The sequence below is a fragment of the Tupaia chinensis genome, unplaced genomic scaffold (assembly GCF_000334495.1).
Source record: "Tupaia chinensis unplaced genomic scaffold, TupChi_1.0 Scaffold145870_1, whole genome shotgun sequence".
NCBI classification, from domain to species: Eukaryota; Metazoa; Chordata; class Mammalia; order Scandentia; family Tupaiidae; genus Tupaia; species Tupaia belangeri.
Genome location: NW_006205727.1, coordinates 1,278,384 through 1,292,563, shown reverse-complemented (window position 1 = coordinate 1,292,563; position 14,180 = coordinate 1,278,384). Strand labels below are relative to the sequence as shown.

Below are 14,180 nucleotides of genomic sequence, written 5' to 3'. Positions count from 1 at the left end.
CAGCTTCCTGTGGCTATGGAAAGACAACTCGGCAAGTTTTATGCATCCACTACCTTCAGCCAATTGATGAGAATTACTGCGACCCTGAAGTTCGTCCTTTGAGAGAACAAGACTGTAACCTGGCAGCCTGTCCACCCACATATAGCCACTTTCCTAGCTCCTCTGAGCAGCCAAGCCATTTCCCAGGCAGGAATTTTCCATTAACTCACAAACCTGAAGACAATCAAAATCTGGGGCTTCATCCATCAGTCGGAGGAAGCCAGTGGAGAACAGGACCTTGGGGAGCGGTAAGTCATCTTTCCCGAGTTGTATTAATTCTGTGATTTTGTTATTTTACATCTTTTTAACAGGTATATAATGACATCTAGTGCTTTTAATGCTGAATTTATCTCAAGATCAAAAGTTTTAATCTTAAGAAAGACGAAGCATTTTTTTTTCTTTTTTTGGAGAGGTTTTTGCTACAGGGTGTGTACACTCGCCAGAAAGACAGAGAAAGCCAGAGAGACAGAAAGCAAGAAATCACTCCCCAGGGGGGATGGCCACACTGCAGTCCTTTCTCCTCCATTCTCCACTCGGGATCTTGGGCATGCATGCACACGTGCCTGGCGTGAGTTTAAGCCACCGGCTTCGGGACTTGAACCGCGGTCAAATATGTGGGAGTCTAGTGACATAGCCATTACACTAACTGCTGGTCCCAAGATAAAGCATTTTTTTGAAGCAGATTACAAATCCCCAGAGTTCTTATTGAATTCTATGCTAATGTGATATGATTACAGAGGAATGCACTTAAAAACAATCTGATTACAGCTCACAATAAAAACAAAAGAAAAACCTTTAAGAAATAAAACTCAACATACTTATGGAAAAAATATTCTCAAATCAAAAATTACTATGATACTATTACAATAAACTGATGTACAATCATGGTTATCTATAGGAGGTACATAGTTCCTATTTGACATGAGATTAATGAAACTCAGAGGAACAGCAATTTAAAAGTGAAGTTATTTAACACTTTATTTTTTCCCTAGTGTGACCTTAAAAATTCCATTCCTCTTTACTTCATATTTAGAATAAAAGTGAAGGATTATTTCCTAATGCAAGCTAGAAAGCTTCACCTTTTCTTCCTTTCTTTTTTTAAATGACTGGAGGGCACATGTGCTCTCCAGATAGAACCAGAGACAGAGAAAAAGGGAGACAGCAATCCCTATTGGGGCATGGTCATGCTGCAATTCCTTCTCACCTTCCATTTGTCCATGATATTGGGATTTTGGATGCACATGCCTGGCTACCGCTGGTGTTGGGATTTGAACTGTAACTGCCCATGCAGGATAGAGCTCTCTTAACCACTATGCTATGAGGTCAGCCCAAAAGCCTCACCTTTTCATTAATAAATTCTAAAACAGCCCCCCAGTAAAATTCAGTGTCTAGACAGTTTCTTTTACATTGTGGTTGTGATTCCAGTAAGGGAAAGTTTAACATAGTTTGATTTTAAATCAAATGCCGACCTTGTTTGCACCCTGTCCGTTCGGTGTGGAATCTGCAGTGTGTGTATCTCTGTGTTCTGTCCTGTCAGTGCTCTAGCAGCTGTGCTGCAGGTGTCCAGCGTCGAGTTGTGGTCTGCCAGGATGAAAATGGACACAGTGCCAGTTACTGTGCTGCGGCCTCCAAGCCCCCTGAGTCTAAGCACTGTGACTCAGGACCTTGTCCACAGTGGAACTACGGAAACTGGGGAGAGGTAAGTCAGGCTGTTTACTAAACTTGTAGAAATGATTCCATCTCTGAAGACTGAAAATTAAGCCTTTATACTATTAGAAACTGAAAAAGTAGAGTCTGAGGAAGGACGTTAATAAAAAGAACAGAGAGGCATAGCATTAATGGGACAAAGAGGTGGGGTGTTATCTATGGAAGATAACTTCATAGTATTATCAACTGGACTGGGGAGAAATGTACACATGTCGGAATATTCACTTTGCAGGCTAAATAATGTGATTGAATGTATAAGAGAACTAGAAATAAAATTAAAATTAAAAAAATAATCTTACTGGACTATATTGTATAGAATTTTTTTTTAATTGTTAACACCATGGTTGTTTTCTCTTTATTTCAAGAGGGCAATTGTCTCCCCTGAAAGAGATAGAGAGAAGAAAACAGCTCTCAATTTGCAACATGATCATGACATAACCCCTTTTCCTCCATTTCCTCTTCCTGTTAGAATTTTGGGCATGCATGCATATGTATCTAGTATGGTTTTTTTTTTTTTTTTTTTTTTTTGAGAGGTTTTTGCTATAGGGCACGTGCGCTCGCCAGACAGAGACAGAGAGACAGAAAGTGAGAAATCACTCCCCCAGGGTGGATGGTCATGCCGCAATCCCTTCTCCTCCATTCTCCTCTAGGTATCTTGGGCAAGCACACTCATGCACCCAGCGTGAGTTTTAAGCCACCGGGTCCGGGACGCGAACCGCGGTCGACTACGTGGGAGTCCAGCGACATAGCCATTACGCTAACTGCTGGTCCCTATCTAGTATGTCCCCTTAAGGACTAACTCTATCATCTCTTTATTTTTATTTTCTTGATGCTAGAAGGAACATGTGCTCACCAGAAGGAGATGAAGAGACAGGGATAGGAGAAAGAATTTCATATAAGACATGGCTATGCCACAATCCCCTCTGCCCCATCTGTCCCTTCTTAGAGGACTTTCATCATACATGTACACACATCCAGCATGTTTCTCAAGCCTCTGGATCCTGAGCCATGTGATTGGCCATCTAAGATCCAGCAGCCCTAACCATCAGATCATAGAGTTGGTTCACCATATTCCTTTTTTTAAAAAAAGGAAATATTTTTGCTAGTGCGTGTGCACTCACTGTAGAGACAGAGAGAGACAGAAAGTGAGAAATCACTCCCCAGAGGAGATGGGCACCCTCCAATCCCTTCTCCTCCATCCTCCTCAGGATCGTGAGCATGCAAGCACATGTGCCCAGTGTGAGTTTCAAACCTCCAGGTCCAGGACTTGAACTGTGGTTGGCCATGTGGGAGTCCAGCGATGTCACCCTTACTCCATCTGCAGAGCCCATATTCTTTTAATAGATATCCTACTATAGCTTAAGTCACTCATTTATGATAGAAAATATATATTCCATGTTTATATACTCCCATGTGGGAATCCAGCGACGTAACCATTACATCAATTGCTGGTCCCAAATATGAAGTACATTTTAAAAATGCACTTTTATTTTCCTAGTATTTTTTTATTTCTGAATTTAAACATGCTTATCTCAAAAATTCAAATCATGGGACCAGCAGATGGTATAATGTTTATGTTGCTGGACTCCCACATAGTCGATCACAGTTCAAGTCCCCGGCCCAGTGGCTTAAAACTCATGCTGGGCACATGTGCATGCAGACCTAAATCCTGACAGTAGAATGGAGGAGAAGGGATTGTGTCATGGCCATACCCCTGGAGGAAAGTAGTTTCTCCCTTTCTGTCTCTCTGGCCAGTAAACACACCCTATTACAAAAATCTCTCTTTAAAATAATTTCAAATCATATACGAAATTAGGAATGGATAAGAACTTTTAGCATTTTGGTTTATTTCCTGTTAGCGTTTTTTGCTCTATATAATGGTTTTAGAGATAAGTTCACATTATATATTACTGCTTTTCTACCTGCTGTTTTCATATAATATTATATTGTGCATCATCCATAATTATAAAATTAAATCTACCTTACCAACTTCCATGGCAACATAGTAATCGATTGGATACCACACATTTTGTAATTAATACCCATTGCTTAGGTAAATCAATTTTGTTTCTAAATTGACCTGCCACCAGTATCTCATAGACCCTTGATATCTTATTCAATTGGCATATAATAATTTGCATATTTGTGAAGTACAATGTGATTTTTTAGTACAAGAATACAATTGTGATGATTAAATCAGGGTGATTAATATATCCATCATCTCAATTATTTGTTATTACTTTGTATTTGGAACATTTAGAATCCTCTTTTTTAGTTACTCTGTGATAAGTAATAAATTATTAACTTTATTCACCCTGCAATATAGAAGTTGTTCCCTTATCTATCTATAATTTTATCTATCTATACTAAAAATGATGTCAACTACTGAAAATGTTGTCAGTTATTTTTAATCATGGAATTAAAACTTTCACCTATTTTTACCCAGGAAGAAATGTTGAGAATTAGGAAGGGTAAACTTTAAATTCTTGCATTACTAGTCATATTTGAACATCGAATAAAGCAACGTAATACTCTCTTTAAAGCTACATAATTTTGCATTTCCCTGTTCTTGTTTTTAGTGTACACAAACATGTGGAGGAGGAATCAAGTCAAGATTTGTAATATGTCAATTTCCCAATGGCCAAATCTCCCAAGAAGACAACTGTGAAGTGCTGAAGAAGCCACCTAGTATGGTTCAGTGTCACATGCATGCTTGCCCTGATGCTGCATCCTGGCATCGGGGACCGTGGAAGTCGGTACGCTAGTGTTCTTGTTCTTACCTTGTTTTGTTTTACTATATCTCTTTTCCTTTAATTTCCTCTCTTCATCAATTGTGGAATGCACACACTATATCATCTCTGATTTTTTTTTTTTTTTTAAGCAGACCATTGGCCCTGTAGACTTGTGTTATTAGTTTTAGTTGTTTGGAAGAAGAAACCATTCTAAGTACTGTTATATATATATATATATATATACACACACACACACACATACATACATATATTGGTATATATGTATGTATACACATGTACATATATGTATATATATGTGTGTGTGTGTATATATATATATATAAATAAAATAGTTCTATATATATTTATTTTTTGATATGTGAATTTTGAGCCATGGCACCGTTCTAATAGAAATCCTTTTCTCCACTACATTGTTGACTTGTCTTCTAATTAATCAGAAATGTTTTACTATTTACATTTGTATGTAATGTTAACATTGCTCTTGTAACAGTGGCAAATTAAGGCTTTGTCTTGTTTGAGCATATAATCGTATGTGGCTTTTGTCCGTCAGTGTCCAATAACTGATCCCAAACCAAATAACATTCTTTAAACTTGTTTTTATCATTGTTAAACTTATTATTTTGTTTGGAAATGTGAAAATATTATATTTCAGAGAAGATAGAGAAATTTACTTACATAAAGTAAATTAATTGTTTACAGTTATATACATCATGGATATGCATGATTTGCATAATTTATATTAATATTCATTTCATCCACTGTGTGGAGTTATTTTGGCTTGGGAATATTTTGATTTTCTATTTTGTTATTTTTTTGAAACCATAAGCAAAATACACAAATTTTGTTAATGGTTTATTTCTCTAGTATTTTTTCATATATCCAGACTGTAATCATTAATGTATAAATACATTAAAATTAACATTTTGATCACTATTAGTCTTTAAGTCATGAACACTCAAGTGTACTATTTTTAGGTAGAAAAACTGATTTTGAATATATTATCTGTTTATAATTAAATTTATAAAGTTAAATAATTCTTTATTTGGAAAATAATTGTAATCCAGTTTTATAACCAACCCTTGATCCTGTGCTTGGTTTTTCCCAAGCCAAACCTTTATAAGGAGATGTAAACCCATTTCAAGTCATGCTATTTGAAGAGTAGATTAAGTTCTGGTTCAGGCAGAAGTTCACCCTTTCAGTCAAAGAATTACTGATGATATAAAAACAACAGGATATTTTAATTTTATGGGAGGATCTTAATGTAAAATTGCTGCTTTAGAGGACCATTATGTTCTAAGAACTAACAAAATACATATTTTTCCATGAGAGAATTCATGTATTTAATAAATATTGGGTCATCATGAAAGTTATGATGTATATTTCTGTTTCTCTACATAAAAATGTGTTATGACTTTACTGATGACCCAATATTTACTGATCATCTGCTATATCCGAGGCACTGTGCTTCAGAAATTTAAAAACTTTTTTTTTAATTCCTAAGTTAGTAGTCTACTTGGGAAGATTTAAAATACTGTTGGAATTCACCATAAATATACATCAATTTTATTAACCATCTTAAATTGGAAATTCACTTTCTACTTGCTATCTCTCTCTGTTATATTTTCTTTCGATTTATTGGTTTTAGTTGGCAAACTAATTCTTAATAAGGCTATGGATTGCCTTTATACAATTTTGACCCAGTTAGGAAAATAGGATCTTAATCAGTATAGAGGTCTAATTGTAGTGGCATTTGTTTCTGATCACTAAGATTTTATTTTTCCTACTTATTCATGACCTTAATTTATAAAGCATTAAACATTTATTTATGTACCCTGCTTTGTGCTACTTATTGTAGCAACCCAAATGAAGAATCTTGAGTCAGATTTTCTAAAACAGGGGTCAGCAAACAATGACCTATGGATGAATCTGGTCCATTGCCTAGTTTTGTAAATAAGATTCATTGGACATAGTCATGCACATTTGTTTTTGTATTATCTAAGGCTGGCTTTGAACTAAAATAGCAGAGTTGATTAGCTGCAATAGAAACGGTATTGCCTACAAAACCTAAAATATTTACTATTTGACCCTTTCTGGGAAAAGTGTGCTGACCTTTGTTCTCTTTAAAAGACATTATAACGCTTTTTAAGTTTAACATAAAAATTTACTTAGTGCTGTATTATATTAAAATTACAATTATCCCTGATGGGTCAGTTTTAAAGGTTTTTGATTCTTTGATATTTTAAAACACTTTATGGTTTATCAACCTTTTCTGCATATCCACGAAGGTATTCATACAATGTTCATATTTTGTGTTGGAATGTATGTAATAGGATATTTCAGTATTTTTGCATCATGCTATTTTTGTCCTTAAATGATGTCAGTTAAAAACGGGAATGTTCATAGATGACTTTTCAACCTCACAAGATCCAGAGAACAATAACGGTCACAAATTTTTACAAAATAGTTCGAAGTGCAGAATTCTTCAGTGTTTATGACATGTCTATTCCAAAAGTGCATCAAATAATTCAGTTTTTGCACTAATGAAAAGCTGTAATATTTGTTTTGATAAGTTGAAGATGATTACTTTTTAAAATCACTATAAATGTTTATCAGAATTTCTACAAATTTATTTATTTACTTTTTATATGTGTAATGTACATAAATATTAGAGTGCCTTGATTTCTTTCATTATATGAAGAATATTTATTTGTTAAATTAGCCTTTTATATTAAAAGGGTTTAGGGGATCTGAAGTTTTGTTGTCAAAACTAGATATAACTTTACCTCTTTCAGTGTTACTAATTAGCCAAACTTCAGAATACCTCTCATCAATCTATCAGATTAATATTCTTTTATCGCTACATTGAATTACAACACATTCTGTTCACTGTTAGAAAATCAGGAGCGTGTGTGTGTGTGTGTGTGTGTGCGCGTGTGTATGAATGAATGAATAATATAAAATATTGGAAACCTTTTAAAGCAAAATGAAAATATGAAGTGTAAAATCATTTAAAATATTTAGAAAGTTGTAAGAGTACATTTAAATTTTCTCCATATTGTGAGGAATCTTGTGCTGTAATAACAAAAGAAATAAATAAATCTTAACCGTTGTCTGTTAATAAATGACTACATTTCTGTGATAACTTAATGTGAAATGATTGTACTTTAACCTTTGTTTATTAATGGCATGTGCTGTGGCATTGTGCTTTGCATAATTCATATGTATGTTGTATTTTTATTTTTGAATCCATACCTAAAGTGTTTTAAGTCATCGCACTGATCTCATATTTTACTGAAAGTCTTTTTTCTTTTGTTGATATTTTTCTTAAATAACATTTTGTTAATTCCTTTGATTAAACATTGAATTGTTGACTAGTGTATGTTTTCATAATTTTACTTTTATGTATAAGCTACTGTTCTATTCCGAATATTATACCTGGTAGAAACTAATATTGGAACTTAAAAATATAAGATTTATTGTTTAATTATCAATTTATAAGTTCTAGAATTTTTGTATTTTTCTTTTTATATTCTATAAACAATAAAAAACAATGATATAAATGAATGTATTTAGTAAGTTAAAAATAGATGTGCTTATGACCAAGATAGTCTTTAAAAGGTGAGTAAAAGTTTTGCATTTTCTTCTCTTTCATATATAGTAAGAGACATTGCATGTGATATGATTGAACTGTAAATGACTTTAAGTACATTTATTTTAATTTTTATTTATATTTTCCCACTCATTTTAAAAGCAATCCATTTTTTTATTCCCTGGATAGGTGAAATCATATTTGGTAAACAAATAACTTGTATAACAGTGTATTCTGGGGTTGATGATATCCAACAAGAGTAAGAATATTATTTTTTCCTTTTTTACTCCTAAAAAATGAGAAAGTTGAGCCAGCCTGTGGCATGGTGATTAAAGGAGCTGGATCCTATGTGGCCCACTCCTTGCTTCAAGTACTAGTCCCAACAACCAGGCACATGTGCATGAATGAATGCCCAAAACCCTAAAAGGAGGGAGAGATGGAGGAGGAGAAAGGATTATAGCATGACCATCCCCCATGGAGGGTGCTATCTCACTTTCCCTCTCTGTCTCTCTCATACAAACACATGTGCCCTCTGGCAATTTTATTATTTTCAATGAAAAATTTTTTTTTTTTTAATGAAAGCTTATACTTGATTCCTCTGAAATTGAGTACTAATTGTTTCCTTAAAAAAAAAAAAAAATTCCCTTCTGTGAAATTGTGCAGAAAAAGTATATTCTGTGCTAAATCGGTATGATGGAATGTAGCAAACACTTTCAGAAGTGAACATGTGATTACAGCACACACCTAACACATCTGCAGTTTGTCAGTTTGTCAAAAGGACACAGAGTTGGAACAGAGGGTGTAGGCTGCTCCATCCTCTCCAGCTCCCACTCAAGGTAAAATACCTTCAGGGAGATACAGGTTACTGCTGCTGTTCCTGAGGCCAGCAGCAGCCGGGGAAACAGGCACTATGTGGGGCAGTGCTTCAAGAAACCATCATTCCTTCATTTTGACTCTGTAAGGTAGAGTGTTCAGTAAAAACACTCAGAATTTTACAGAAATTCATTATTTTCTTAAATTTGGAAAAGACACATGTAAGCATATTAATTACCTGGAAATCTATCTTTGAAATAAAATTTAAAATTACCATAGAAATATTTCTTGCATAAAAATATCATGTTGCCATTTATTCCTATGTCCTTAAGTGCATTTTCTGATTCTTCCAAAAATCATGAGTATGTACTGCATATTGTACATTGTGATGGTAGAAGTAAATCTAGCACATTCTGTATATGAGAAGTTTATGATTTGTAGTGAATGTATTAAATAGGTGATCAGAAGAATACAAGGTGGATTTCTATCCCATTATAATAATCATGTGATATGTAATACTAGAGACCCAGAGTGTCTATAAATTCTTAAGCTGGAATAATTAAAGAATTAGTAATGAGGAGTACACTTAACAAAATTTTCAGCCAATAGTTCCTTTTAGAAAGAAGTTGTTAATTGTTCTCAGTTTTTTGTGTTTTTTTTTTTTTTTACAGTATTGGTATATTATGTATTGGGATGTTTTATATTTTAAGTGTTGCTAGAATATTTAGATAACCAAATTTTTTAGGAGTCCTATGTGTCAAACTTTTAGTAATTTGAAAAAAAATCACATTTTAGTTTCTACTTAATCGCAACACTGACATTAATATTTTTATGTCTGTTGCCTGACATTTTCTGCATGATTTCTAAATTTTTTATCCTTTTTTTCTTATAGAAAGTTTTGAACATGTGCCCTTACGTTTTTATTATATATTTATACATTTCATACATAAACTAAGATAGAATTATGTGATTTATATTACCTATACAAATATGAATTTAAAAGGATACATTGAATAGTTTATATTAATTTTTTTATTTTATGAATGGTAAACTTTCTCTTGCTGAACTGTTGTAACTATCTTTTTTATTTTTTTAAATTTTACTTATATATTTTATTATTGTTCATATATTAAATTGCTCTATATCATTCAGATTGTGAAAAGACTTTACCCAACATGATATACACCTCAATCCAGCCCAGTTGAGACTACCATACACATCCTCGTCAACAGATAACAGACCTTATTTGTGTCCCACAAGTGTCTTACCTCTCCATTTTCCCCCAAAATTTTCTATGCTCTTTCCCCCCCGCAGTCTCTTTCCACTTTATCTCTAGTGTCCATTACAATTTTTAATACTTTTATGTTCTCCAGTCTTTCAGTCTCTACCATAGAGTGCAGACAGTCGGTATATGTTAAGTGGAGACATGCAATGTCTCTCTTTCATAGCCTGACTTACTTCACTCAGCAACAGATCTTCCATATTCATCTACTTTCTATCAAATTCCATGGCCTTGTTTTTTATGGCTAAATAGTATTCCATGGAGTATATGTGCCACAATTTTTCAATCCATTCATCTGTTTGTGGACATTTGGGTTGGTTCCATGTCATAGCAATTGTGAATAAGGCTGCAATGAATATAGATGTGCTAGCACTTTTCCAACTGAGTGCTCTCCTGTCCTTTGGGTAGATACCCAGGAGTGGAATTGCTGGATCTTATGGTAGTTCTGTTTGAAGGTCTTTGAGGAACCTCCATATCATTCTCCACAGTGACTGGACCAATTTACATTCCCACCAACAGTGTAGGAGTGTTCCCCTTTCACCACATCCCCTCCAGCAATTATCATTATTTGTTTTTTTAATTTTCGCCATTCTGACTGGGGTTAGGTGGTATCTCATTGTGCTTTTGACCTATATCTCCCTTACAGTGAGGGACGTTGAGCATTTTTTCATATGCTTTTTGGCTGTTCCTATGTTTTCCTTAGAGAGTTGTTCATTCAGCTCATTTTCTCATCTTTTAATTGGATTGATCATTTTCTTCTGGGTTAGCTGATTGAGTTCCCTGTGTATTCTGGTTATCAGTCCCTTATCTGAGGCACAGTTAACAGAAGTTTTCTCCCATTCTAAGGGTTGTCGATTTACACTACAGTTTTAAAAAAATAATAGAATAGCAGGACCAGCAGATGGTGTAATGGCTATGTCGCTGTACTTCTATGTGGTTCAAGTCCTGGACCTGGTGGCTTAAAACTCATGCCGGGTGAGTTTATTATGTAATACAAGAAACATTTTCATATGTGCATGTGTGCCCAAGATCCTAAAAAATGAGAGAGAAGGGATTGTGGTGTAGCCATCCACCTTGGAAGGGTTATTTCTCACTTTCTGGCTCTCTGGCTCTCTGGCTCTCTGGTGAGTGCATGCGCCTGATAGCAAAAATCTACCAAAAAAAAAAAAAAAGTAGTAGAATATATTTCATTAGTTTTGAAAATCCTAGATTAACACTGTGTGATAGCAGTTTAAAAATATGGTTAATATGTTGTTTCAGTAGCTTACAGAGCTGAAAAATTTTAATCTCATAAAAATACACCAAATAGGAAAGTTTATCATAAATGTTCCAGTTATGTACTTGTAATTTATTTTAAAAACAATTTATCAATTATTAAAATAAATTTGAAATTTGCCCCACAAAATTCCCATCTGCCATAATGTCATTCAGTTCTTGAAAAAAAGTTTTATATTTTAATAGTTTTAAAACTCAGTGAAACTTTGAACAATTTGGTAGTCATTTTAAACAGATCAGAAAATTTCACTAAAAAGTTTTAAATGTATACGCTTGATAATATTATGTAACACAAGAAACATTTCCAAATGTTTGAAACTGATCTATCTTTAAGGTAAGAATTTTCTAAATATAATTGCTTTCTCTCCACTCTTAAATATCTCCCTTACCTTATAGGGTAGATATGGAGTATCATATGTTTATCAAAAGAAATGATCAGGGGCCAGCAGGTGGTGTAGCAGTTATGTCCCTGGACTCCCACATGGCTGACTGTGGTTCAAGTCCAGGATCTAGTGGCTTGTAATCACATCTGGTGTGTGTGTGTTTGTGTGTGTGTGCATGCCCAAAATCCAGGGAGGAGAAGGGATTGCAAAGTGGTAATCCTCCTTCTCACTTTCCCTCTTACTGCCTCTGTCTCTCCCCAGCAAGCACATGTGCCCTAAGGCAATAACTTTTTTTTTTTTGAAGAGTTATTTTATTGAACATTATTTTTGATCTGAGAGGGACAGAGTGAGAGAGACAGAGAGGAAAAATGAGAAAGCAAGCTGCCAGGTCTGAGACTCAAACCACATTTGGCCATGTGTGAGTCCAGTGCCCTTAACCACCACGCCACCTGATGACCCCTAAGGCAAAAGCCTCTTTAAAAAAAGAAAGAAAAAGGAAAGATAAATAATCAAATAAAATACAAATTTGAGACAATCATCTTTTTTGTAATGGAAAAAAGTTTATTATGTAATACAAGAAACATTTTCATATGTGCATGTGTGCCCAAGATCCTAAAAAATGAGAGAGAAGGGATTGTGGTGTAGCCATCCACCTTGGAAGGGTTATTTCTCACTTTCTGGCTCTCTGGCTCTCTGGCTCTCTGGTGAGTGCATGCGCCTGATAGCAAAAATCTACCAAAAAAAAAAAAAGTAGTAGAATATATTTCATTAGTTTTGAAAATCCTAGATTAACACTGTGTGATAGCAGTTTAAAAATATGGTTAATATGTTGTTTCAGTAGCTTACAGAGCTGAAAAATTTTAATCTCATAAAAATACACCAAATAGGAAAGTTTATCATAAATGTTCCAGTTATGTACTTGTAATTTATTTTAAAAACAATTTATCAATTATTAAAATAAATTTGAAATTTGCCCCACAAAATTCCCATCTGCCATAATGTCATTCAGTTCTTGAAAAAAAGTTTTATATTTTAATAGTTTTAAAACTCAGTGAAACTTTGAACAATTTGGTAGTCATTTTAAACAGATCAGAAAATTTCACTAAAAAGTTTTAAATGTATACGCTTGATAATATTATGTAACACAAGAAACATTTCCAAATGTTTGAAACTGATCTATCTTTAAGGTAAGAATTTTCTAAATATAATTGCTTTCTCTCCACTCTTAAATATCTCCCTTACCTTATAGGGTAGATATGGAGTATCATATGTTTATCAAAAGAAATGATCAGGGGCCAGCAGGTGGTGTAGCAGTTATGTCCCTGGACTCCCACATGGCTGACTGTGGTTCAAGTCCAGGATCTAGTGGCTTGTAATCACATCTGGTGTGTGTGTGTTTGTGTGTGTGTGCATGCCCAAAATCCAGGGAGGAGAAGGGATTGCAAAGTGGTAATCCTCCTTCTCACTTTCCCTCTTACTGCCTCTGTCTCTCCCCAGCAAGCCAATGTGCCCTAAGGCAATAACTTTTTTTTTTTTTGAAGAGTTATTTTATTGAACATTATTTTTGATCTGAGAGGGACAGAGTGAGAGAGACAGAGAGGAAAAATGAGAAAGCAAGCTGCCAGGTCTGAGACTCAAACCACATTTGGCCATGTGTGAGTCCAGTGCCCTTAACCACCACGCCACCTGATGACCCCTAAGGCAAAAGCCTCTTTAAAAAAAGAAAGAAAAAGGAAAGATAAATAATCAAATAAAATACAAATTTGAGACAATCATCTTTTTTGTAATGGAAAAATTAGTAATGCATCATTATGAGTTTGAACATAACCAGCAAATCTCTGTGCTTAAAACCAAAATAAATGCAAACCACCACCACCTTCGGCAGCAGCAGCATGTCATGGCTTTGTGCCTCATTGGAGGATTGTGTATTTCAATGTGTAATATAATGAATGTGTCCTCCTGAGGGGCATGTGTGAACTTGTGAACTGCAGTGAGGACTTTGGAAGCAAATGGTGGAGTGACGACCTCCTTCTGTTGGGAAACCTAATATATTCTATATGTTGTGCATCAGATTGACCAAAGCCCCATATAGGAAAGCTTGCTTACGTTCTTCTACTCTTAAATAAGTACAGATAGAAGTTTTTTAAAAATAGTTTTGACACTCTAGAGAATTACCTTGCCATCTCTGAGCTGTACATTTGAAAGATTGGCTTATGTGCTTAGGTCCTAGGAGTCGTAAATGTACATTAACATTTCTGAAACCTCAAATTACTAAGTAAAGATTGGAAATAGATAACTTGTTTGTGTGGACACCATCAACTGCTTCCTAGTTATCATCT

General features: G+C 34.5%; 1 protein-coding gene across 1 annotated transcript in view; it reads left to right on the top strand.

Moving 5' to 3' along the window:
* ADAMTS20 (ADAM metallopeptidase with thrombospondin type 1 motif 20) overlaps window positions 1-14,180 on the top strand; it is a 183,356-nt gene that overhangs the window by 98,823 nt on the left and 70,353 nt on the right. Inside the window, exons 27-28 of the mRNA XM_006168548.1 lie at window positions 1,577-1,738; window positions 4,326-4,502. Of these exons, the coding sequence (XP_006168610.1) occupies window positions 1,577-1,738; window positions 4,326-4,502 (339 nt within the window). The remainder of the gene's footprint in view (window positions 1-1,576; window positions 1,739-4,325; window positions 4,503-14,180) is intronic.